The sequence below is a fragment of the Leucopleurus acutus genome (genome assembly GCF_964270905.1).
Source record: "Leucopleurus acutus genome assembly, chromosome: 20".
NCBI lineage: Eukaryota > Metazoa > Chordata > Mammalia > Artiodactyla > Delphinidae > Leucopleurus > Leucopleurus acutus.
In genome coordinates, this window is record NC_139162.1 from 52,924,503 (window position 1) to 52,950,609 (window position 26,107).

A 26,107-nucleotide genomic window follows, 5' to 3' on the forward strand; every position below is an offset into this window, starting at 1 on the left:
GTGGCGGGGGTTGGGGTGGGGAGAGTGTGGGGGGGGATGGAGAGTCATGTTACTCTTCAGGCGCTCCAGAGACTGACTGATTGATTGATAGTTATTTTTTGGCTGCGCCACACGGCTTGTGGAATCTTAGTTCTCCAACCAGGGATTGAACCCGCACCCTCAGCAGTGAAAGCACGGAGTCCTAACCGTTGGACCCAGGGAATTCCCCACTCTGGAGATTTTTTTTTATTTTTTTTAAAAGCTCATGGTCATGGTGGGTACATGGGAGGCCATGGAGAGGATGGGCACCCTCACCCTGCTCCAACTTGCCCCACAGGATGGATGGTAAGCGGCGACCAGGCCCAGGGCCTGGGGTGCCCCCAAAGCGGGCCCGTGGGGGCCTCTGGGATGAGGATGAGGCATATCGGCCATCGCAGTTCGAGGAGGAGCTGGCGCTGATGGAGGAGATGGAGGCAGAGCACAGGCTGCAGGAACAGGAGGAGGAGGAGCTGCAGTCGGCCCTGGAGGGGGCTGCGGACGGTGAGACCTAGAGCAGGAGCCCCTTGCACCCCACGCCTGTCATGCCTCTGAACCATGGAGCTGACCTGTAACCTCTGACTGCCAGCCCCTGGCTCACTTTGAGCTCCACAAGGGGCTGACCTTTGACCCCATGTCAGTAGGCCACCTCTGTTTCCTGTCACTTCCAGTCTAACTTTGACCCTTGACTCCTGAATCTCTCTCGAGTTTCTGGCCTGATCCAGGCCACGACCTCCACCTGACTTTCTTTTCACAAGTCTGATGCCACCTGAGGGATCACTGGCAGGGCTGGGAAGGCACTTAGTACTTATTTCCGAAGCAGGACCACAAACCCATGGAGCCTTGCTTCCCTCTCCCGCGTCCAGGGCAGCTCTCCCCGACAGCCATAGATGCCCGGTGGCTTCGGCCCTCCCCACCCCACCTGGACCCCCAGACGGAGCCCCTCATCTTCCAGCAGTTGGAAATCGACCATTACGTGGGTGAGTTTGGGGGACAGAGGCCTGGTGGGTGGGAGGAGGGGCCCTGGGCTCCCGGGTGGAGGCTGGGTCAGGTCAGCCCCTCTGGCTCTGTGGGAGGAGATGGACACAGATAGTCCCCGCCCAGGTGACCAGGGCTGCGAGAGGGAGGGACAGGGCTGGGGTGGGGGCATCCTGGAGGAGGGGGGCATCTTCTAAATGAGGCCTGAAGGAGCTGGCTCCTCGCAGAGGGGAGAGGCGTGTGGTGTGGTATACATTCATCCATCCAGTTGGTCAGGAACAAATGAATGTCTGCACTGAGGCAGCCCTGTTCCAGGCAGACCAGGTCCCTGCGCTCAGAGGCTCACGTTCTAGAAGGAGAGGCAGAATAAGAAAGGAAGTGGAGGGAATTCCCTGGCGGTCCAGTGGTTAGGACTCTGTGCTTTCACTGCCGAGGGCTCAGGTTCAGTTGCTGGTCGGGGAGCTAAGATCCCACAAGCCGCATGGTGCGGCCAGGAAAAAAAAAAAGAAGCGGAACGTGAGGTGGTGGTGAGGGTAACCGAGGAGCATTGAGTAGGGCAGCGGTGCTGGACCTCGCGTCATGGAGGTGCAGGAAGGCCCTTCTGAGGAGGCAACAAGGAACTCTAGGGGTGTCTGGGAAAGCGGGATTCCCGGCAGAGGGTCCTGAGGAGGGAGCAGGTCTGGTATGTTTAAGGAACAGCCAGGAGACCAGTGAGGCGGGAGCGAGGGGTGAAGATGAAGGTGGGAGGTCGCGGGAGATCCTGTTGGCCCACTGAGGACCTCGGGGCTCCATTCTGAGAAAGCTGGGGAGCCTTTGGGAATGGGGAGAGCCCCTCTAAGCCCTGACTTGTGTTTCGAAGACTCCCTTGTACGAGAATGAAACGACAAGCCACAGGCGGGGAGGAAACGTTTGCGGTCCATATGTCTGACAAAGGACCAGTGCTGCGAATAAAGAACATTCAGATCTCAAGAGAAAGAAAACAATCCAGTTCGAAAGTGGACAGAAAACTTGGACAATTCGCTAGAGGATCTACGATGGCAAATAAGCACATGAGGTGATGTGCTGTGTCATCAGATATCAGGGAAATGCAAATGACAGCCACCATGAGACGCAAACGCACAGCTGTGAGGAAAGCTAAGGTGAAATATACCAACGCCAGCAAGTGCAGACAAGGCTGCGCAGGGCCAGGAGCTCCCTGTGCTCGGTGGGGCCACAGTTTGGTGCAGCCGCTCTGGGAAACAACCTGGCAGTTTCCTACGGAGTTCAACCTACTCTTTTTTATTTTTCTGGTGGTAATTGAATTTTTGGTTTTTTCCCCAAGCTTTATTGAGATGTAAGAGTTAAACCTACTCTTACCATAGAATGTGGCAGTTCCACCCCTAGGTATTTACCCTAGAGAAACAAACACCTACATTCAAACAAAGTCCATGGATGCTGATAGCTCTATTCATATCCACCCCAAACCAGGAACAACTCACATGTCCTGCAGCAGGTGAATGGGTAACATATCACACAGTGGTTCTCCACAATAAAAGGGAACAAACTTGACAAATGCAGCGACATGGCTGGATACCAGAGGCGCCATGCTGAGCGCAAGAAGCCAGGCCTGGAGGGTTATGTACTGTTTGGCTCCATTCTGTGGACGGCCTCAAAAAGACAAAATCAGCATGGCAGAGAGCAGACCAGCCGCGCCAGGGGCGGGGTGGAAGCAGGTGTGATTACAAAGGGGCAGCGTGAGGGAGCCGTTTGGAGTGACGGGACCGTCTTGTACCCCAATTTGGTGGCGGTTACACGAATCTATCCCTAAGTTAAAGCTCGTAAGGCTGCCCACACAAAGTTGATTCTACTTTTGAAATTTGCGAAAAAGGTGGGGTGCTCCCTCTAGCTGTGCAGTGGGAAAAGGACTGTAAGGAGGACAAGGGTAGACACGTAAACCAGGAGGGAGGCAGGAACACCTTTGAGGTGTCCGAGAGAGCAGCCCCTGCCTTACACTATGACACCCCCAGGCCTAGCACGGCCCCTGCCTGGGGTGCCCCTGCCGTCCCAGGACTCCGTGCCGGTGATCCGCGCCTTCGGGGTCACCGACGAGGGCGTCTCTGTCTGCTGCCACATCCACGGCTTTGCGCCCTACTTCTACACCCCGGCACCCCCCGGTGAGTGGCCCCGACCCCGAAGACCCCTCCTCGCCCCTACCGCTTGGAGGCCCCCTGCACTTCTGACGGGCCCTCCCACACCCAGGGTTTGGGCCTGAGCACCTGAGCGACCTGCAGCGGGAGCTGAACACGGCCATCAGCCGGGACCAGCGCGGGGGCAAGGAGCTCACGGGGCCGGCCGTGCTGGCCATGGAGCTGTGCTCCCGGCAGAGTGAGTGCTGCCCCAGGGGCCAGGTGGGTGGGGGTCCCTCCAGGCCGGTGCCAACCCGCTCCGTCTGCAGGCATGTTTGGGTACCACGGGCACGGCCCCTCCCCGTTTCTGCGCATCACCCTGGCGCTGCCCCGCCTCGTGGCTCCCGCCCGCCGCGTCCTGGAGCAGGGCATCCGCGTTGCCGGCCTGGGCACCCCCAGCTTCGCGCCCTACGAGGCCAACGTTGACTTTGAGATCCGGTATGGCCCCCGCCTCACCTCTCCAACCTTCGCCTCCTTCCCCTCACCCCCCAAGGCAGCCTCTGCCCACTGACCCTCGTCCCCCTGCAGGTTCATGGTGGACGCAGACATCGTTGGCTGCAACTGGCTGGAACTCCCGGCTGGGAAATACGTCCTGAGGCCGGAGGGGAAGGTGCGTGGGTCCCGGGGTGGGGTGGGGGTCACAGAGCCGGGACCCTGCAGACGCTGACCCACCTTGTCCCCACAGGCCACACTGTGTCAGCTGGAGGCGGACGTCCTGTGGTCGGATGTGGTCAGTCACCCACCAGAAGGGCAGTGGCAGCGAATCGCACCTCTGCGGGTGCTCAGTTTTGATATCGAGTGCGCGGGCCGCAAAGGTGTGTCCCCGGGGCCTGGGGGTCCTCCCTCCCTCCTTCCGGATGTTAGTGATATGCCAGTCTCACCCCGGGAGTCCCTGCATTTCTTAAGCTCACTCAGGGAGAAGGGAGTAGACACACAAGCAGACAGGTTATTAAAAGACTCGCAACGCAAAGGAGGAAGGTGATGGAGACAGACAGGGCTGCTTCGGACAGGTGGGCAGGGGAGGCCTCGGGCGAGGGGCTAAGCTTCGTGAAGAGGGAGGGGCTGGGGAGTGGGGCGGGGAGAGCATTCCCTGCAGAGAGAGCAGCGAGTGCAGAGGCGCTGGGGCAGGTCGGCCCAGTCTGTGAGGGATGGGTAGAGGGCCCAGTCTGTGAGGGATGGGTAAGAGGGCCCAGTCTGTGAGGGATGGGTAAGAGGGCCCGGAGCTGCAGGCAGTGGGGAGCCAGGGTGGATTGTGCAGGCTCTGCAGGCAGTGGGGACAGAAACGAGCGGGTGGGCCAGGTGAGATTTAGAGGTGCACCCACCCGATGTGCCACGAGGGAGCATCAGGGGTCAGGTCTCTGCCTCCCCCTCCTCCCTCCCCTTGCAGGCATCTTTCCGGAGCCTGAGCGGGACCCCGTGATCCAGATCTGCTCCCTGGGCCTGCGCTGGGGCGAGCCAGAGCCCTTCCTGCGCCTGGCGCTCACCCTACGGCCCTGCGCCCCCATCCTGGGCGCCAAGGTGCAGAGCTACGAGCGGGAGGAGGACCTGCTCCAGGTGGCTCTCGCTCCGTGCCCCCCAACCCCCATTTTCCTCAGCTCCCCACACTGCACCTCCCAGGCGCAAGGCCGTTTTCTGAGCCGTTTCCCCTGTGGATTCGTTATTTTCAGAAGCACCTTCCCAGTCTTTCTTCCACGGGTGGGAGGGCTCTTGGGCTGCTCTTGGGGGCTTCCAGAACATTCCAGGAGTGGGGAGGATCCATGGCAGGGGGTTGACCAGGATGACAGCCTGGGTGACCCGGTGTGCTCCTGCCTCAGGCCTGGTCCGCCTTCGTCCGCATCATCGACCCCGACGTGATCACTGGCTACAACATCCAGAACTTCGACCTTCCGTACCTTATCTCCCGGGCCCAGATCCTCAAGGTGTGGCGGGCGGGCGGGGGCGTGGGGCTGCCCTCAGACACCCCACCGAGGGCTCAGGCTGTGGGCGGCTGCCTCCCTGAAACCCGGGCTCTGGCCCCGTCCCTGCCCCGTTCAGAGCCCAGAAGGTTTCTGTGGCTTTTGCAGAGGCGAGGAAGCACTCGTGGTTAAGTCAGAAAAGGCTTGTGTATTTGGAGGGGCAGATTGAAGTGGGCAGGGGTGCAGCGCCTTGTTCTTCAGGCTTTAAAATATGTCAACAAAAAATAAGGGAAAAAGGGGGTGTCCTTGAAGTAGGTGGCAAAGCCTTGATGCTTGAATCTGGTGTGGGCCTGGGGGGTCGTGTGAGCTTGCAGGGGCTGCCGTAGCAAAGCCCCACGGTTGTGTGTCGTCTCAGTGTGGAGGCTGGAAGGCCAGTCAAGGTGTCACAGGGTTGGTTCCTTCTGAGGCCTCTCTCGTAGCTTCCGGTCGCCTCAGGCATTGCTGGAGTGTACGTGGCACTCTCCCTGACTCTCCCTCCTGTGCATGCCTCTGTGCTCCGATGTCCCCTTTTTCTAAGGACACAGTCATATTGGATCAGGGCCACCCTAATGACCTCAACTTAACTTGCTCACCTGCAAAGACCCAATTTCCAAATGAGGTCACATTCTGAGGTGCAGGAGTTAGGACTTCAGCATCTTTTGGGGGGACCCAGTTCAACTCCTAACGGGGTATATATTGTATTATTTTCTTCCTTTTCTCTATGTTTGGCCAGTTTCATAATGGAAAAAGCAAACAAGCACACTTTAAGGCCCCCGGCAGCTCCAGGGAGAAGCCCACCCCTGTCGGCCTGGCATCTATACTCCGGCCTCCGCTCCCTGCCCTTGCCCTCCAGCCCCAGCCTCGTTGCTCCCAGCCCAGCTCAGGCCTCTCCTCCACACCTGGCCCCGGCTCACGCACTGTCGCCAGTGCAGACCTGGTGCTCCACACCGTGTCCTGCCGTCCTCCAGGCCTCCCACCCTGAGCACCCGCTGCCTCCCCGTCAAGCTAGCACCATCCCCAAGTCTGCCCCTGCCCCCGCTCCCGCAGCCCCTGGGCACCATCCTTGCCCCTTCACGCCCCAGCCCTCAGGCCCCTGACTCTCCCTGTCCCAGCCTCCCATCCGTGCCTGTCCAGCCACAGAGGGTCCTTCTGCCCCAGAGCTGCCCCTGCCCGCGGGGCTCCCAGCAGGAAGAGAGGGTGGCACCGCAGGGGGTGTCATGGGTTGTCTGGTTACCATTGCTGTGGCTCGGCCATGCGGATCCCTCCGCCACAGCCCCCGCTCTCCCCATGTGCTGTGCCCCCAGGTGCAGACCTTCCCCTTGCTGGGCCGTGTGTCCGGCCTCCGCTCCAGCATTCGGGATTCGTCCTTCCAGTCCAGGCAGACCGGCCGGCGGGACAGCAAGGTGGTCAGCATGGTGGGCCGCGTGCAGATGGACATGCTGCAGGTACGGCAGGCCGGGCGGGGGCCGCCCTCACAGGGCCGCTTCCCCGGGGCCGCCGCCCACCCGCTCCCGCTCGCTGCAGGTGCTGCTGCGGGAGTACAAGCTCCGGTCCTACACGCTCAATGCCGTGAGCTTCCACTTCCTAGGCGAGCAGAAGGAGGACGTACAGCACAGCATCATCACTGACCTGCAGGTGCCCGCGCCGCCCGACCCGCTTCCCGCCATCCCTTCTCTCCCCACCCTCCCGACCTCGGCCCTCGGCGCCCACCTACCTTCCTTGCCCAGGACATCCGCCTGCTCTCCTGACCGTCCCCTTTAGCTCCTACCTTCGACCTCTGATCTCGCCCCGCAGATGGGACCCCTGTCCCTACCCACTCCCGCGACCTCTGGCATGGCGACCTTTGTTCCGCTGCCCTGCCCCGACCTCTGGGCCTCACTAAGTCCTCAGGCTGTGCCCTTCTTTCCTCCTTCCTCCCACGCTGTCGCCTCCCTGTCCCCTAATGCCTGCCCCCGTCCCCAGAATGGGAACGACCAGACGCGCCGCCGCCTGGCCGTGTACTGCCTCAAGGACGCCTTCCTGCCCCTGCGGCTGCTGGAGCGCCTCATGGTGCTGGTGAATGCCATGGAGATGGCGCGCGTCACCGGCGTGCCCCTCAGCTACCTGCTCAGCCGCGGCCAGCAGGTCAAGGTCGTGTCCCAGCTGCTGCGGCAGGTCAGCGGGCGGAGCCCAGGGCGGGCCTGGCCACCACGCTCCCTGCTGAGGGGCCCTGCCCGCGCCCATCCACAGTTCCCGCCTTCTGCCCTCCCAGGCCATGCGCCAGGGGCTGCTGATGCCCGTGGTGAAGACGGAGGGTGGCGAGGACTACACGGGGGCCACGGTCATCGAGCCCCTGAAAGGGTAAGGCCCGGTGGTGGGGTTGGTGGGGACAGGGGGGCTCCCCGCCCTGACTCCTCCCGGCCCCCCAGGTACTATGATGTCCCAATCACCACCCTGGACTTCTCCTCGCTGTACCCGTCCATCATGATGGCCCACAACCTGTGCTACACCACGCTTCTACGGCCCGGGGCCGCCCAGAAACTGGGGTATGGTGGCCCCGCTCGCCACGTGTACCCCGAGACCACCCAGGGGCCGGCCTCAGGCTGGCTGGGGCTGGGGATCCAGAGCTAGTGGGGAGGGGAGGGGACTGGCAAGAGGTGGGGGGGTCCCGAGAGGGGATGGAGGAGGAGCCAGGGAGGCCAGGCGTCACCCCCACCACCTTCGGCCCAGCCTGACCGAGGATCAGTTCATCAAGACACCCACGGGGGACGAGTTTGTGAAGACGGCGGTGCGGAAGGGGCTGCTGCCCCAGATCCTGGAGAACCTGCTCAGCGCCCGGAAGAGGTGGGCTCTTGAGCCCGGCCGCCCACCCCTGCTCGTAGCTCAGCCTTGCTGAGGCGGCCTGGCGATCCCTGTCCGTCATGGGTGCACTTAGCTGCAGCTGTGCCTGAGTTAGAACAAGGCACCCCCTGCGGGCAGCTCCCTCCAGCCCCTGTGCTGGGCACCTCTGTGCGGTGTGCAACCTGCACAAGTGTATGTGACACCCCTTTCTAGAAAGGCACCCTGACCAGTGCCCAGGCCCGGGCCTCTCGTCTGCCCCTGAGGCCTGAAATGCCACCTGAATGGCCTTTGCCTCCCCCTTCTCCTTCTCCTCCCAGGGCCAAGGCCGAGCTGGCCAAGGAGACAGACCCCCTACGGCGGCAGGTCTTGGACGGGCGGCAGCTGGCACTGAAAGTGAGCGCCAACTCTGTGTACGGCTTCACTGGTGCCCAGGTGGGCAAGCTGCCATGCCTGGAGATCTCACAGGTGAGTGCACCGCAGCAGGTAGGGGACAGACAACCACCCCTTAGGGAGAACCAGGGCTCAGTGTAGTAGAGGTCAGGGCCCAGATCGCCCCAACCCGCTGACCTTTTGGAGAGCGAATGCTTGTGTGATTGGTTCATGCGTTGGTTCAGCAAACACTTGCTGACCGTTCACTGTAGGTTGGGCCTCGTGCCCTGTGGGTCCAGCAGGTGACACAGTGGATGAGAGTTCCTCCCCTGGTGCCCAGCCTTGCGGGGACACAGATGGTGACAGCAGTAAATGTGTATGGGAAAGCAGTTGGTGCTCTGCAGACAGATAAATTCCGGGAGGGCTGGGGTGGAGCAGGGCGGGGCGGGGGAGGCAGAGGCCGAGGGACTGAGGGAGGGAGGCAGCTTTGCTCATTCTTTTCACCTGTCACACAGTCACCTGACAGCCCCTATGTCCCTGGCAGTCTCCACCCCAGCCCACCTCCTCCCCTGGTCCACATGAGGGTGGGGGAGCAGAGAGCAGGTTCGCTCCCTCCTCCTGATGGGAGAGCAGGGCCGTGTTTCTGTCGGGGGGCTGGGGCGGGGCTGGGGGCTAACCCAACGGCACGGTCAGGCTCTGGCCGTTAATTCGCGGTGTGTTCTTGGTCACAGTTGGAACAGGCACGAGGGTCCCCTGTCCCGTCCCTGTGTGAGGATCCCAGGGAAGATGCTTGGCCGGTGCTAGGGCAGTGCTCTGCTTTGAGAGGGAATGTGGGCATAAAAGCCCACTACCTCCCTCCCCGCCACAGCAGCATCCTAGGCCTGTTTACTCTGCTGTTCATACGGAAAAACAGACCCACGGCACGACCACAGAGCGCCTGAGTCTGAGGTTCTGCCACGCTGGGATCAGTGCCTCAGCTCATGGCCTAAGAGATTCTTAGAGAGGTCTTCTGTCTAGCTCCTTCCCCTGGGGTTTGGGTCCCTGCACATTCCAGACTTGGTTACCTCCAGCCACGGGGAGCTCCCTTCCTGAACATTGTGTCAGTCCTCACATGGCTGTGGGTGGAACACCTGGAAGAACTGGCAGTGGGTGGGCCTTATGCTGGGAGGGGCCTGTGCACACACACACCCACTTACAGTTCAGGGACCCCCAAGCCCATCCTCAGATCCAGTGATTCACTAAAAGGGTTCCGAGAACTCAGAAAAGCTGTTATACTCATCGTTATGATTTATTACAGTGAAAGGATAGGGATTAAGACCAGCCAAGGGGGCTTCCCTAGTGGCGCAGTGGTTGAGAGTCCGTCTGCTGATGCAGGGGACACGGGTTCGTGCCCCGGTCCGGGAAGATCCCACATGCCACGGAGTGGCTGGGCCCGTAAGCCATGGCCGCTGAGCCTGCGTGTCCGGAGCCTGTGCTCCGCAATGGGAGAGGCCACACAGTGAGAGGCCTGCGTACCGCAAAAAAAAAAAAAAAAAAAAAACCAGCCAAGGGAAAGGCACATGGGGCAGAGTCCAGGGGAGACCAGGTGGAAGCTTCCAGTTGCCTTTCCCAGGGTAGTCCTGCAGACAGCACTTATTCCTCCCAGCACTGATGTGACCATACACACGGTACTGCCCATTGGGGAAGCACCCCTGAGCCTTGGTGTCCTGGGTTTTTACTGGGGGTCAGGTGCATGGAGCGCCATGTGACTGACCTTAGTTACTCAGTCTCCAGTCCCTCCAGACGTCAAGCTGGATATCATGTGGCCCAAGGCCCCACCACAAATCACGTTAGCACAGATCACCTGATGTGACCCAAGGTCCCAGATGAACAAAGACACTTGTCAGGCAGGACACGCCAAGGCCTTAGAGCAGCGGTGCCCAACCTTTTTGGCACCAGGGACCGGTTTCGTGGAAGACAACTTTTCCATGCACCTTGCGGGGGGGGTGGTTTGGGGATGATTCAAGTGCATTACATTTATTGTGCACTTTATTTCTATTATTATTACATTGGAATATATAATGAAATAATTATACAACTCACCGTAATGCAGAATCAGTGGGAGCCCTGAGCTTGTTTTCACTTGCCACTCACTGATAGGGTTTCGATATGAGTCTGCAAGCAACTGATTTATTTTGGTCTCTGTGCAGTCAGACCTCTCTGTTAATGATAATCTGTATTTGCAGCCACTCCCCAGCGCTAGCATCACCGTCTCAGCTCCACCTCAGGTCATCAGGCATTAGATTCTCACAAGGAGCACCAAGCTAGATCCCTCACATGCGCAGGTCACAGTAGGGTCCGCGCTCCTGTGTGAATCTAATGACACCGCTGATCTGACAGGAGGCCAGCTCAGGCAGTAATGCGAGCAAGGGTGTGGGGGGGGAGCAGCTGTAAATACAATCGAAGCTTTACTTGCTGGCCCGCCTCCTGCTGTGTGGCCTGGTTTCTAACAGGCCACGGACCGGTACTGGTTCATGGCCCGGCAGTTGGGGACCCCTGGCTTAGAGGTTCCCTCCCAGGAGCCAGCTGAGAGCCAGGCCTCTCTTTGAGCGAGGTTAATCTTTTACAGTAGGCCACCCTTACTGCTCTTACTGGCCCTTCATAATCTCTGGGGGCATCTCCCATCCTCCTCCATGGAAAGAATTGGATGTCTGGCTGTCAGGTTCCAGCCCCGAGGGGAGGCCAGGCAGGAGGGTGTGGCTTTGCTTCCCCTGGGGCTTCCTCATAGCAGCTGCTGCTTCCTGGCCTTGTCTCTCTGTCATTTCCCTCTCAGCCCCTTCCCTCTGTCTCTGTTATGTCTCTGTTTTCTTAGCCTCTTTCCCTATTTCTATCTCTCAAGCTTATGGGGGCAGCAGAGTGGAATAATAAAAAAAAAAGAATACTGAGTCATTCCAGAAAGAAGTTAGAAAGAAAAAGGAACATAGAACTGGTGGGACAAATAGAAGACAGTTAGTTGGATGGTAGATTTAAGCTCAGATGTAATCAGTAATTACACTAAACATAAGTGGCCTCAATGCTCTAGTTAAAGACAAAGGTTTTCTGGGCGGATCCAAACAAAAACAGAAGAGTCATGCCTGTTTCTCCTTAGTGTGTCCCTTCTCCTCCCCCAGCTTCCGTTTCCTTATTTGGAAAGGAATGGTCTTTCCATGGCCCTGGTACAGCACCCTACCTTTGGGGGGACATTTCTGATTGCCCAAGGATAGGGGGATGGGACCAGGAATGTCAGTGGTCCTGCACCACGGAGAGCTGCCTGCAGTGTCCGCAGATTCTCAGCACCTCCGTGGAGAGAAACACTGAGCTGATGGCCTCTTCTGGCTCCAGCCTTTCCACCACTGTTTGCTGCAGTCAGTTCCTCCTCTGTGCCCAGGGCTCTGGGCCAGGGACCTACTTCCAGCAGACCATTGAGGAGCAGCTCAGTAGCCGCATTTTGCAGATTTGGAAACAGGCCCAGAAGGGCAGTGGCTCGTCCATACTCACACCTGCAGAAAGCAGCAGAGGTGGGTCCCTAAGCCCGTGTTCCCTGGGGACGGCACCTGGGCCCTCACTCTGCCTGATTCTCTCTCTGACAGAGCGTCACTGGGTTCGGGCGCCAGATGATTGAGAGAACGAAGCAGCTCGTGGAGTCCAAGTACACGGTGGAGAACGGCTACAGTGCCAATGCCAAGGTCAGGGGCCTCCTGCCTGCCCACTGCTGGCCTGAGACAGGCCTGGGGCTGGTGTGGGAAGTGCAGGGGCCGCCAGCATCTCCCCAACCCTCTGGGTCACACGTGCCCCTCCCCAGGTGGTGTATGGCGACACTGACTCTGTCATGTGCCGATTTGGCGTCTCCTCTGTGGCTGAGGCCATGGCCCTGGGACGGGAGGCTGCGGACTGGGTGTCTGGCCACTTCCCCTCACCCATCCGGCTAGAGTTTGAGAAAGTAAGTGGGGGCCCCCCAGCGCTTGGAGTGGGCAGACGTGGGTCTTGCCAGTTTTGGGGGGGGGGTCTCTGCTTCTCAGGGTGCCTGCAAAGTTTGAGTGCATTTGGGTAGGGTTCTCCTACTGCATCAGCGTCCAGGAACGCCCATTGTTGCTTATGTCTCCATTTCGAGGTGTGCTGATCTGGGTGCCCTGGGTATCCTATTCTTTGAGTTCATCAGCCCCAGTTTTATTTATTTATTAAAAAAAATTTTTTTGCCCATGCTGTGCGGCATGCAGGATCTTAGTTCCCCAACCAGGGATCGAACCCGCACCCCCTGCTGTGGAAGCATGGAGTCTTAACCACAGGACTGCCAGCGAAGTCCCTTATTTTTAAAAAATTTATTTATTTAAAAACTCTTTTTCGTAAGCCCCAGTTTTGAGGTATTGTGTTGCCTGGATCCTCCTGAGTTTGGGGACCTTGGTTTTGGAAACCCCCAAAAGCCTTGGGCTTTGCTACGCAGAACGGTGTCTGTTTCCTAAAGACCCCGTCGGTCTCGGAGCGTCTCTGGTTTTCAGGTGTTTTCAGGGGCTGTCCTGTGCAGCAGGGGCCCTGACGCGGCAACTCCTGGATCGGGGTACCGCTGTCCAATGCTCCCTGCCTTCCAGCGTGCGACAGGCTTGGGTCTGGGAGCCCTCACGCCGGATTCATCCCCCGCGTTCGAAGCTGGGGTCAGGCCTCGGGGTACACCTCTCAGATTTGGAGCCTGTCCCTGCCCCAGGGCTCACTCCCTGCCCTTAGTCTCCTGTCTTTGAGGGGGTGCTGCCTGGTCTCCCCCGTCTGCCTCTGGTCTGTTTCAGGCCCCCATTTGGGGCTCTCCAGACTTCACCCCAGTGTCTGGATCTCGGGTTTTAGGGTCTAGCTTTATCCCAGCCCATTTCCGACTTGGGGGTCCCTGGAGTGCTGAGGGTGTCCCCCTGAGCTGAGGTGCTGGGGTCTTAGGGTCCATCTTCCCGTGTCGCAATCCTGTGTCCCAGGGACCATCCCTGTCTGGCCCTGTCTGTTTCTGGGGAAGCCCCAGGATGGGGCACTGGCCCCCACAGCCTCAGGGGCTCTCAGCCGCGGGTTCCCCCCAGGTCTATTTCCCGTACCTGCTCATCAGCAAGAAGCGGTATGCGGGCCTGCTCTTCTCCTCCCGGTCTGACGCCCATGACCGCATGGACTGCAAGGGCCTGGAGGCCGTGCGCAGGGACAACTGCCCCCTAGTGGCCAACCTCGTCACCGCCTCTCTGCGCCGCCTGCTCATCGACCGGTGTGTGAAACCCGCACCCGGACCTGGAGCCCGGCCTCTCTTCCCTCAGGCCCAGGAGCCCAGCCCCCAGCCCCTCCTCCCTTGGGGACACAGGTGTCAGGCCCAGCCCTTTGTCGGTGGCGGAGCTGTGGAAAGAGTGTGGGGTCGGACAGCTGCGGGTTCCGGCCCTGCCTCTGCCACTTGGCAGCCTGCGGCCGGGCAGGGCCCCTCCCCGCCCCTGGAGCGCATCCTGGTCCCCCAGCCTCAGTGCAGTGGAGGTGCCAGCCGGGCGGCCACAGCCACTGGTGACGCCCGTTCATCCGTCCGCCCCCCTGCAGAGACCCCGCGGGCGCCGTGGCGCATGCGCAGGACGTCATCTCCGACCTGCTATGTAACCGCATCGACATCTCACAGCTGGTCATCACCAAGGAGCTGACCCGCGCAGCCGCAGACTACGCGGGCAAGCAGGCCCATGTGGAGCTGGCTGAGAGGTCAGCCCAGCGCGGTAGGGGGCGGGACCGGCCAGAAATAGCCCCTCTCCTTCCAGCTGGGCCCACCACTTCCTACCCCCCAGCCTGCCCCCACCGTCCCACCTGCCCTCACCCAGCCTGCCGCCCCGGTCTCCCCGCAGGATGAGGAAGCGGGACCCCGGGAGCGCGCCCAGCCTGGGTGACCGTGTCCCCTACGTGATCATCAGTGCCGCCAAGGGCGTGGCCGCCTACATGAAGTCCGAGGTCAGGCCCACCTGGGCTGCCCGCTCCCGCCCAGCTCTCCTCTGCTCTCACTTCTGCTTTCCAGGCCTGGCGGGGAGGGTGTTTCTCTCCGCAGGCCCCACGGGGCCTTGAGAACCGCCCCGCAACACACCCGGGGGAGTTGGCTCCACAGTGCTTTGCTCCGGGCCTCCCGGTACCCTCTGGAGAGGCCCTCCACCCCACCCCCCTTATTCTGACCCCCTCCTGGCTCCATCCTGCAGAAGGGGGCCTAGCCTCACTGCACAGAGCGAGAGTGTCTGTCTCACCACCTGTTTCTGTGTCTCTGACTGACTCCTTGATCCTGAATCTTCAACTTGTAATTCTCTTGGATTCATACCTCCCCTGTCCTACCTGGATGTCCAGTGACCTGTGACCCCACCCCCACCCCTTTGTCAGTCCCTAGTTCCTGTCCTGCTACCTCTTATCTTGGCTTCCAACCTTCAGCTCCAGCTCACATCCACCTTCACATCTCCTGTCCCCACCGTGAACTCTGACCCTTTCCTGGTGACCTGAGGGCTCCTACCTGTGGACCCTAGCATGGATCACAGGGCCCGTGGCCAGGGACCCCCATGACCTCTGACCCCATCCCAGTCCGGGCCCAGTGACTGCCCCCCACCATTGCCCCCACTCATGGCTGGAAGACGCACGGCAGCTCCCGGTGCCCTTCACCCTGGCTGCCCGCTGTTGACCTGCCTGGCAGGGACCGCAGCCCCTTATCCCTTCCCGGGCCCCTGTGTGTGTGGCTGCGGCCCCTCCACTCTGCCCCCCTGGTGAGACCACCCCGGCCCCTCTGCCCGCAGGACCCCCTCTTCGTGCTGGAGCACAGCCTGCCCATCGACACGCAGTACTACCTTGAGCAGCAGCTCGCCAAGCCTCTGCTGCGCATCTTCGAGCCCATCCTGGGCGAGGGCCGGGCCGAGGCCGTGCTGCTGCGTACGGGCGGGGGGCAGCCGGGGCAAGCGGGGTACCGGGGTGGGGGGCGGGGGAGGGCACCGGGCCCACCGCCTGCCTTCACACGCAGGCGGGGACCACACGCGCTGCAAGACAGTACTCACGGGCAAGGTGGGTGGCCTCCTGGCCTTCGCCAAACGCCAAAACTGCTGCATTGGCTGCCGCACTGTCCTCAGCCACCAGGGTGAGCACCGTCCCCGACCCCGAGCCCGTTCCCCTGCCCTCCCACCTCTGCCGTCACCCGAGGTCCCCGGCACCGGCCCCACGAGCTGCCATGGCTACCTGGATAGGCCCCGGCCCCTGGGTGGGGGGCTCCTGTCTGCAGGCAGCCCCACGAGGGTCCTGGGCCCCCCGCCCTGGGAGTTCCCCAGGGAGTTTTCTCCACACACTTGCTCCCTTGTTCTCTCATCGATGGGGACTTTCAGAAGCCGGGATGGGCAGCGGGCGGGGAAGGGGCAGGGGTGGGGCGGCCCAGGCTGACCTGCCCCCCTCCCCCACCCCAGGAGCCGTGTGCAAGTTCTGCGAAGCCCGGGGGTCGGAGCTGTATCAGAAGGAGGTGAGGGATCAGGGGAGGTGGGGAGGGGCAGCTGGGGGTGCGCAGGGCCGCCCACTCAGCCCTTCCATCCCCAGGTATCCCACCTGAACGCCCTGGAGGAGCGCTTCTCGCGCCTCTGGACCCAGTGCCAGCGCTGTCAGGGCAGCCTGCACGAGGACGTCATCTGCACCAGGTGGGCATGCCTGTTGGGCCCCAGCGCTAGACTGCCCAGGTTCCTCTGAGCTGCCGAGGCCTATGGACCAAAGCCCTGGCTCCGGGCTCTCAGGCTTCGGCGCCCCCCGCATCGCCGACCCTCGGCGTCCTGGCCTGCAAAACGGGCCAGTGCCCATCCCAGCCTTCTTGGGGTGGGGTTGGGGGCTGCTGAGTGGGGGGTGCTAGGCACCCAGTATCTGCCCAGGAAATGGGGAGACACACACACACACACACATACACATGGTCCTGGCCCCCTCCGCCAAGGCGGGGCCAGCCTTTCCCCAGGGAACAGGTGGGCGGGGCGGGTTCCCACGCCAGGTGCCAGGTGATATACGGCTGGTGGCCCAGCGCCTGAGTGAGCACCCGCTGTTATCGGCTCCCCCCATGCCCGCTGAGCAAACAGCCCATCGTGGGAGGGGAGGTGGGTGGGCAGCATACAGGGGCCAAAGTCCTGGGAACGGCCCCTGCCCCACCACTGGGCTGGGCAGTGGGACTCTGGTGTGCCCGGGCAGGGGCAGTGGCCCTGACCCCCGTCCTCACCCGCAGCCGGGACTGCCCCATCTTCTACATGCGCAAGAAGGTGCGGAAGGACCTGCAGGACCAGGAGCAGCTTCTGAGGCGCTTCGGGCCCCCCGGCCCCGAGGCCTGGTGACCTCTGACCTCGGCCGACTCCCCACAGGGGCCTTGTGGGGTGGGATGGGCGGAGAATTAATAAAGTTCAGGCCTTTTGTTACCCGGTGCTTTGTGGTCCCTGGGGGGTCGTGGTCCACTGTCATAAGCTCTGGCCCAGATGGGTTAGCTCCACTCAGTGGGATCCACTGACCCCCAGGAGGCCCTCACCGGACTCCCTCACCCTCCCTGCAAGCTCCCTGGGCCGGGTCTCACCCCACCCCCGCGAGCCCTCCCTCGAGGCCCAGTGAGCAGAGCATCTATGGGCACAAGCTCCTCCGGCCTGGCTGCCCCGCCCTCCAGGTGCTGACCTGTTTCCTCCAGGCCTGGGGCAGCCCCTGGCTTGGAGGCTCCCGCTCCCCGGAACGACCAGGGGGACCCCCCTCATGTCACACACCCACAATGTTTCCACATCGGGGTCTCCACCGGCTTCGGCCCTGGGTTTTTCTCAGGGACCCCAGCCCAACCCACGTCTACTCTGAGAGCCCGGGGCCCCCCCACCTCTGACACCCCCAGTGCTCTCGTCAGCTGGCGGTCTCAGCGTGCCCCCAGTGCCTGGCAACCCACTCCCCTCTGGTTCCTGGGTCCAGAGCCTCCCCCCACCCCCCCTGCCCACAGGACCCCTTGATCCTTCCTTTACTTTTTCAGGGTCCCCCCAAATCTGGCTCCTCTCCCATCTCCACTCCTTAGGGTCAATCCCCCCATCCCAACCCTGGGGATCCCCAAATCCAGACAGACCCTGGGCCCACCCTCCCTGCCACGTGACCAAGGGGTTGTGCAATCCAGCCCCCTCCCCTGACTCCCTCCCTGAGGGGATTTTTGAGGCGGGCTGAGCTCACAGCCGCCGGCACCCCTGCCCCCCCCAGGGGGCTGGGCCAAGGTATAAATAGGGGTGGTGTCTGCAGGCGGCAGCGAGCCCAGCCCAGCACCACCATGCTCACCCTAGAGGCTGCACAGTAAGTGGGGGCCACCCGAAAGTGGTACTCAGGACCCCTGCCCTGCACCTCACCTTTGACCCCTCTGCCGGGCCTGCCCCACCCAGGGGGCAGGTGGGTGGGAGGGGAGGGAGGTCCACACTGTCTCTCGCCCCTCCTGGATCTCTTTCCTCTGCCACCTCGATTCCTTCCTCCGTCCCATCCGTGTCTCCCCTGGACCCCAAAGATCTCTTTTCCTTGGGATGCTTGCTTCTCTGCCCTGCTGTCCTCTCCCAAGTGGCCCTCCATCTCTGTCTCTGTCCCCATCTCCTCGGAGTCTCACTGCATCCCCGACTCACTCACTGGGTCTGCTCACTGTGCTGCTTAGCACATCTTTTCTGTTTTGGGTCTCTGTTCTCTGCCTCTTGCTCCCTCTCTCTGTGTCTTTCTCTGTCTCTCCAGTTTGTTTCATCTCTCCTTCTGTCTCCCCGTCTGTCCCCCACCCCATCTATCTGTGGGGCTTAATAAATACTTCCTACATCCCATGCCATGTGAATTGTCTCTCCACACCTTTCTCCCTTCCCTCCTCTCCTCTCCCCTCTGCTGAACCTCTTCTGTGTTTTCCCATCTCTACCCCGACGTCCATCTCTCCATCTATCTCCTCCGGTCCAAGATGGACCCATTTAACCGACTCGCTCACCAAGGCCCCCGCCCCGCCCCCACCCGCCCTCGGGCGCCCACATCTCTCCGGGGACTTTCTCTCCCTCACTTTCCCTGCCCCCGCCCAGCCTCTGTCTATGCAAATCCCGGGGGAGGGGGAAACATTTGCCTGGCCCCCGCCCCCCACTTCCTGTCCTGGTGGGGGTGAGTGTGGTGGGGCTGGTCTCACACAGAGACACGCAGCAGTGAACGAGCTGTGGTGGTCACAGCTGCAGTCGCCTGTCCCCCATCTGCCCAACCGCTTCGAGACTCAGGAGGCTGCAGGCTCCCCTGACATGCCCCTGTGTCTCTCCCCCTCCAGGCTTGACGGGCCACACTTCAGCTGTCTGGTGAGTTGGGGCCCTGGGGGTCAGGGAGGGGTGGGGGGACCCACGTGGCCCATCGCGACCTCCCTGCCTCAGTTTCCCCCTCCACTCCTTCCTGTCCCTTTGTCTTTCTGACTTTTCCTCGGTACCTCCAAGGACCCCCTTCCTACCCATTCCATCACAGAAGTTTTCCTAACATCTCTTCTCTTCTCTCAGACTCTGGTCCACTTCCTCGAACGGGGAGGGGTGGGTCTTTGTGTCTTTGACTTTGTGTCCCTTCCTCCGTCCATCCCACATTTAGTAAATCTACTTATTCCTTCTTCTCTTCTCTGCTTTACTTCGTATTTTCAAAAATTGAGTCTGGACTATTTCAGACGTGCAGAATACTATACCCCACCCCCAAAAACCCACAGCTCAGTCCAAGAAATAAAACCCCACTCACGTGCTGGAAAGAAACCCCCCTGTGGGTGCCCCTTCGCCAGCACATCCCACCCTCCTCCAACTTGAAGAGTTTTGCTTTAAAAAAAAAATTGAGGTTTGTCTTACAAGTCAAGAAAGAGACAAATCTTGTGTACAGCTCAATGAGGTTTTAACTTAGGCACACACCTGTGTAACCACGAACCAGACTGCGATATAGAACATTACCATCACTCCGGAAGATTCCCTCACGTCCCTTCTCAATCAATACACCCCTCTGATATTTTCCACCACGGATTAGTTTTGCTTGGTTTTGAGCTTTATATAAAGTGAATCACACAGACCTTTTGGGTCTGGTTTCCTCACGCGACATCAAGTGTGTGTCAGACGTTGGTCCTTTTTTCTTGCTGTATAGTACTCCATCCTAGGAACGCACCGCAGTTTGTGTGTCCATTCTCCTGTCTCTGGGCACTTGGGCCGTTTCCCGTTTGGGGGCTGTTACTAAAGCTGCGCTGATTGTTCTTGAACAAGGCTGTTTCGTGGACATACGTTTTCAGTGCTCAGGGGTAAATACCTTGCAGTGAGATCACTGGTTTATCAGGATGGCATATATCTAGTTTTAGACTTTAATTGCTAAAGCAACATGATTCTTGGGATGAATCGGAGTGATATGGAGGTGGATAAAAAAAACATGGAGAGCTTCTTTGCCTCTGTTAAAAACACTTCTGTGCCTCTCACCCTTCGGCCCCCTCCCCCTCCCCCAGGCAGGCAAGACTGGGGGAATTCATCTACACCTTCCCCAGCTGCTACAATGTCACAACTGTGTATCGGTGAGGTGCTGGGATTCCCGGAAGCCCACAGTCTTAGTAGGGGCTGGCTGCTGTGTCCCTTTGCGAGACCCTGGTCTCTTTCTATGTGTCCCTACCTGTGTCTCTCATTCTGTGTGTGTGTGTGTGTGTGTGTGTGTGTGTGTGTGCGCGCGCGCGCGCGTCTGGGTCTGGGCCTTTGTGTATTTCTGCTGTGTTGTATCTATCTCCCAACTCTGTATCTCTGGATGTCCCTCTCTTTGCCCTTGTCTCTGGTGCCTAGTCTCTGTGTCTCTCTTTCTCTCCCTCTCCCAGCCTGTCATAGTCTCCCCGCTGGTCCAGGGTTGGGTGGGGTCTCCCTGCAGCCTGGGTTGACCCCTTTTCTTTCCCAACCCCTATCAGTACCCAGATGGAGTCTTCTATGACCTGGACAGCTGCAAGCACTCCAGCTACCCCGACTCAGACGGGGCTCCTGGTGAGTGATCCTGGCTCAGCACCCTCCCCACCTGCCCCTTGGGCCCATTTTACAGATGGGAGAGCTGAGGCCCAGGGGAGGCTGTCACCTGGCACAGCAGGACGAGGTTAGCTCAGGCCTCCAGACCTCCTCCCCTTTCCTCTCCCAATCACCCGCTTGCCCATGCAAATCCTGGGGTCAGAGATTTGCACAGCCCACAATGGTCCCTCTGTGCCAGTGCAGGGGCTTCCAGGGGGAGGGGGCCGAGGCCAGACCTCTCAGCTTCTGATTCAGCGCCCTTCCCCCCCAGATCTGTGGAGCTACGGCCTCAGTCCAGCTGTCCCAGCCGCCTCCTATGAAACCTTTGACCCGGCTGTGGCCACCTTCAGCCACACCCAGGGTGTCCAGCTCTGTTACGGACCCTCAACCTACAGCCCTGTGGGGAACCTGGACCCGGCCCCCAGCCTGGAGGCCCCGGGGCCTGGCTTCCCAGCATACCCCATGGAGGACTTCACAAGCCAGGTGAGGGGCAGGGTGACCATGAAAATCCCCATCATTCGATTGAGGTTTCCTAGGTGCCAGGCACTGCATCAAAACCTGTGCACACAGGAACCGCTTCATCCCTCTGACGACCCTCTAAGGTTAAGCAGCATTATTACTCCATTGCACCATCGAGCCAACAGAGGCACAAACGTGGGTCAGGGGCAGCACCAAAGGCCATCATCTGTGTGGAGCAGGCTCTCATGGAGGTGGCCCGGGCATCCCCTGGCCACGCCATGGAGATCTGAACCGAGGCCAGAGTGCAGGCTGTGAGCAGAGTGGGGAGGGCCACGGCCGGGGCCCAGGAAGAAGCCAAGGGACGAAAGCAGAGGGAGTGAGAGAAGGGGGACCTCCCTCTGGGACTACAGGTAACCCTGACCTTCCACAGACCCTGGGTCCCCTGGCGTACGCCCCATACCCCAGCCCCGTGCTGTCAGAGGAAGAGGACCTCCTGCTGGACAGTCCCGCCCTGGAGGTCTCGGACAGCGAGTCAGATGAGGCCCTCATGGCTGGCCCCGAGGGGAGGGGATCTGAGGCAGGTATGTGGGCGCAAGTGGGGTGGGAGGGACTCCAACTGGAGATGGGGGTGGGAGGTTAAAGGAACCATGTCTTCCCAAGCAACTAGTATATATACTCCAGCGCTGAGGGCAGTTCCCAGATCTGCCATCTGCTGGCTGTGTTGCCTTGGGCAACTGTCTCTACCGCTCTGTGCCTTGGTCTCCTATCTGTACAGTGGGGATGACAGTAATAGTGTCTATTGCTGCTGGTTGGGAGAATTAGGGGGGATCATACATGTCAATGAGATAGCAGTGTTCGGCACAGAGTTTGGCACTCAATAAATCTTCACCATCGTTATGGACACAGTAGCAAAAGAAATCATCACAATATCAACTCCCATCTATCATTCAACCCCTGCTTCCGCCCCTGTGCCCTCCATTACTCACAACCCCTGGAAGTTGGAATTATTAGTTACCTTCCCTATCTGGGCCTCAGTTTCCCATCTGTAAAATGGGCATTGTTATTATCATCCCTATCTTGTGGGGTTATGATGAAGATTAAAGGAGCTCATAATTGTTCAGTGCCTAGAGCAGCACCTGGTACTAAGCGCTTCAGAAAGATTTGTAAAAACACACACACGAGCCTCATTTTTAGCTGAGGAAACACCAGCTCAGAGAGGTTAAGTCACCACCCCAACGTCACACAGCTGGAAAATGGCAGAGGTGGGGTTCTTGTATCCAGTGCCTGCTATGAACCCCCCAACTCTGTGGGGCCCTTGCTGCTTAAAGGAGCCCGGGAGTCAGACCCCTTGGCCTCTCCCAGGATCCCAGTCCCCGCGGAACTGACACACTGAGTGACCTGGAGCTGGAGAAATGGCCACATTCAAACCCACTTCAGATCTCTTCACCACAAGTCAGCTCTGTCATAAGTCTTTGAGGAGCATTGCCAACCCATTTCACAGATTCATCCATGCGCTCAACAGATACGTGCTGGCCACCAAGCAGTCACAGGACAGAGACACATCCTGAAATATAAAGCAGGGATGGGAGATGAGGGTTATGGGGTGGCACATTCAGGAAAGGGGAGCAACTTGCCCCGGATGGGAGTGTGGCACAGACAGAGCCAGGCAGGTGTACCTAGCAGCCACCTTCGTCACCCCAATTCTCTTTATGGGGAGACAGAGGCTTGGCGGTTCCGGGGCGGGGTGAAGCGGGGAGGGGGTGGGGCGGGGCCCGAAGGATGCTTCAGCTAACGCGCCCCGCACCCGCCGCAGGGGCCCGCAAGAAGCTGCGCCTGTACCAGTTCCTGCTGGGGCTGCTGACGCGCGGAGACATGCGCGAGTGCGTGTGGTGGGTGGAGCCGGGCGCCGGGGTCTTCCAATTCTCCTCGAAGCACAAGGAGCTCCTGGCGCGCCGCTGGGGCCAGCAGAAGGGCAACCGCAAACGCATGACCTACCAGAAGCTGGCGCGCGCCCTGCGCAACTACGCCAAGACCGGCGAGATCCGCAAGGTCAAGCGCAAGCTCACCTACCAGTTTGACAGTGCGCTGCTGCCCGCCGCCCGCCGGGCCTGAGCCCGGGGCGGCCTCTCGGGGGCTCTCAGGGGCTCCACGCCTGTGTCACGTGGGCGTCCCCACACCCTAGGTCCTAGGACCCACGGATCCCCCATCCTGGCTTCGGGGGCGGGGCGCTGCCACAATCCCTAAGCCCTGCCCAGGGTCCCTCTGGGATCCCCCCAGTCATGTCTGGGGCCTCTTTGGGATTCCCATGTCATGTCCAGGGGCCCCAAGATCTTCATGTCTTGGGTTGAAGGACCCAGAGACGACTATACTTATGTGTCTGTGTGGAGGGGCGGGGCAGGACAGTGCTTCCAGAGTCCCAAGAGCTTCTCTGGGATCCCCTTGTGATGTCTGAGATCCCTTGTGTGTCTGCGATCTCTCAGTCTCGTCTAGGGGAGGGTGAGCCTACAGATCATCACACCAAGAGGGGGACTCTGCCAGCAACCCTAAGCCCTGTCCAGGGTCTTTCTGGGATCCCCTTCTCATGTTTGAGTCCCTCCTGTCCCATCTGAGATCTCCTAGTTATGTCTGGGTCCCTCTGGGAACCCTTTGCATACATGTCTCTGTGCCCATCTGTGACTCATTCTGTCTGTCCCCCCAAATCCCTTTGTCATTTTTGAGATCCCCTAATTCTCTGGAACCACCCTGCTATCACTTGTTTATGTCTGGAATTCTCCGGTCACATCTACGGTGCCTCTGGGATCCTTTTGTCATGTCTGAAAACACCCTTGTCAGGTCTGGAGGGCGGACCTCAGTGAACCTTGTTGTATCCGGGCCACCTCAGCGATGCCCTTGTTTGTCTGGAATCCTCCAATCACATCTGAGGCCCCTCTGGGATCCTCATCTGGTATGCCCTTTTGGGGACCCCACCAACAGCTCCGAGTTCTCCTGGGGACCCTCCGCCTCCTGTAATGCCCTCCCTAGGGCCATGCTGGCGATCAATTCTGGCCACTCAACTGATTTCTGGGTGACCGTGGCAGCCCTCCCCATGTCAGTTCTAACCAGAGACTTTGCACCATCCAGCAACAGTGGGCCAGCTTTTCGATGTGGAGAGGCTGGAGCAGGGTGTTGGCCGCTTCTAATGGGGAATCTGTTTTCCAATCTGCTCAAGTCCCCATCGCCCCTGGCTGTCAAACCCCGGTGGCTTCTCTCAGTTGTCCGTTCGCCCCAACCATTCTCGTGTGAATCCAGCCTGAGCAGAAGAAGACCGGATGAGCTGTGGGAGCTCTGATTGGAACCCTCGGGGGGTGTCAGAGGCTGTGGGCTAAGAAGCCGGAGTCCCAAGTCCTTGAGCCTGGGTGGCTGGGGGGTCTAGGGTGAAAGACTTGCTGCTTCTGGGCCAGTTTGGCCCTTCTGTGAAAGGGGAGAGGAGGAGGAAGATCTCGGAAGGCCCTCGCAGCCCTGTCAAGCCTTTGATACATCTCCTGAAATCCACCCATCCACCCACTGGTAGCCAGAAGGAAGTCGAGGAAGGAGCGTCAAGGATCCAGAGAGGGAAGAGGTCCTTGAGGGGGGCATACAGCGGCTGGTAGCAGAGCCCAGGCTGGGACCTGCCCTCGAGGACAGCACACCCCCCTCCCTGGGGCGGTGCCAGGGACAAAATGTCTTTTGGGAGGGCCTCCTCTTGCAAATGAGGTACCTTTTACGAAAACTATCATCATCACCCCAAGTTTGGAATAAAATAAAGTAAGTCAAGGTAGACCTTCTAGGACCCTTTGTCAGGGACCGCAATGCTACCCATCCATCCGGGCCTGCTGGCCCTCAGAGACACTGGGACGGCGAGGGGGGAGATAAGAGAGGAGATGCAAGAGGCAGTTAGAGCCAAACCAGGCCGAGCCTTGAAGGCCGCGGTCAGGGCTTGAGATGCAGGCACTGGTGGTTCGATTCAGTTTTTGTCTCCGTCTCTTCTTGACGATTGGAGTTCTTCCCCACCCCTCTTCCTGATTCCCTTTCCGTCTGGGTCTTGTCCCTCGTTTCTGAATTTCTGCCCTCCTCCGGATCTCTGTCCTCCTCTCGCTGGATAAGGCCCGCGGGTAGCGAGCGAGGCTCCCAGCTCTCCAGGCGCTCCACCAACCTGCTGGGCCCGCAGGAGCCGCGCAGCAGTCTGCCTGGCAACCCATGACGTCACAAGGGGGCTGCCTTCGGGTTGGCTCCGCGCTCGGTGGAGGCGGGGAATTTTCCAGCTCTTAGGGGGTTTTGGAAAAGAATGGTGTGGGTTGGGGGGGGGGGGGTTGGCGATAGGCAGGAAGAAAACGGTGAGGGACTTGTCTTCAATAACACCGGGTCTTCCAGCCGGCGTTACTTCCCCGCCTGCCCTCCGCCTTAACTCCAAGCCACACCCACCTCGCCCTCCTCTCCGAAACACCTGGTGTCCTGGAGACCCTCTCCTCCCGCAATCCCCTCATCTCCTTCACCTCCCCGCACCCCCGCGTCCGGCCACCACTACCCCCATTCGGAAAGCCACAGGCACCCCTGCCGGGAAGCGCGCCAATGTCTGGGCAGCCCTCCAGGGCCTTCCCGGTCTCCCCACCCGCCCCCGCTGGGGCACCCGCCCCCTCCCCCGCCTCCGGTGCCCGCCGCGCCCGCTCCGGGAACCATCGCGGGGAGCCCGCAGGGCGCGGTCCCACGAGGGGCCGCGGCCAATCCGGGGTCCCAGGTGGCCGGGGCCCCAAGCCATCATGTATGCCCACGCCCGGGGGTGGGACTCCGGAGTCCCCGACACTCAGTGCCCTCCCTGCGGGCACAGAGACCTCCCCCCGCCTCCCCCGCGGCCATCCTGCCTACCCTGGGAAACCGGACCCTCCCTCCCGGCTCTGGTTTCCCGAAAACTCCTGACTTGCAGATACTAAGAATGGCTTTCTAGACCCTGTCTTCCCCACCATCCTCAACCCCCATGCCGGAGTTCTGGCTCAGAGCCCTCACCCACTTCAGACCCCAGTCCTTTACTGTCCCTCCGCCTAGGACCCAAGAGTCCAGGCCCTCGTCCTTCTTTCTCTGGGACCCAAAAATCTGGACTCCAGGTCCCTTCTGCACCTGGACCCACGAGTCCAGGCCCTCAGGCCCCCTTCCCTCAGACCCGGGAGTCACCCGCCTCCGGCACGTCCTCCCTCGGACCCAGGTGTCGGAACCCCAGCCCCTCCTCCCCGGGGACCTGGCATTCAGCCATCTCTCCTTGTCCAGCTGTTATTTCTCGGCCTTTCGAACACACAGGCGGAATGTGGGGCTGCAGGGGAGGGTGGGGAGGCGCGTCTGATGCCTCCCAGGGCCT

General features: G+C 60.3%; 2 protein-coding genes across 4 annotated transcripts; both read left to right on the forward strand.

Annotated features, from left to right (window-relative positions):
* The first annotated feature begins 316 nt into the window (after positions 1–316).
* On the forward strand, positions 317–16,643 carry POLD1 (DNA polymerase delta 1, catalytic subunit). Its single transcript, XM_082863470.1, has 26 exons — positions 317–519; positions 882–995; positions 3,000–3,146; positions 3,232–3,357; positions 3,428–3,596; positions 3,687–3,768; positions 3,844–3,973; positions 4,546–4,712; positions 4,973–5,077; positions 6,397–6,537; positions 6,617–6,727; positions 7,055–7,246; positions 7,344–7,432; positions 7,501–7,617; positions 7,802–7,915; positions 8,230–8,377; positions 11,890–11,985; positions 12,102–12,239; positions 13,354–13,529; positions 13,847–13,999; positions 14,140–14,242; positions 15,061–15,193; positions 15,282–15,395; positions 15,715–15,767; positions 15,842–15,939; positions 16,506–16,643. Exons 1-26 carry the CDS (start codon positions 318–320, stop codon positions 16,609–16,611), a joined length of 3,324 nt encoding a protein of 1,107 aa, XP_082719596.1. The 5' UTR covers position 317; the 3' UTR covers positions 16,612–16,643.
* Positions 16,644–18,537: 1,894 nt separating this feature from the next.
* Positions 18,538–22,854, forward strand: SPIB (Spi-B transcription factor; the record flags this gene model as incomplete). 3 transcript variants are annotated; one of them, XM_082863496.1, is made up of 5 exons in its annotated part: positions 18,538–18,591; positions 20,193–20,265; positions 20,555–20,766; positions 21,173–21,323; positions 22,556–22,854. In XM_082863496.1, the coding sequence occupies 5 exons, from the start codon at positions 18,538–18,540 to the stop codon at positions 22,852–22,854; spliced, it is 789 nt and encodes a 262-aa protein (XP_082719622.1). The 3 variants fall into 3 exon arrangements, with proteins under 3 accessions (XP_082719622.1, XP_082719623.1, XP_082719624.1); XM_082863497.1 differs by lacking the exon at positions 18,538–18,591 and having other exon boundaries at positions 20,200–20,265; positions 21,208–21,323; XM_082863498.1 differs by lacking the exons at positions 18,538–18,591; positions 20,555–20,766 and having other exon boundaries at positions 20,200–20,265.
* Between the last annotated feature and the right edge of the window lie 3,253 nt (positions 22,855–26,107).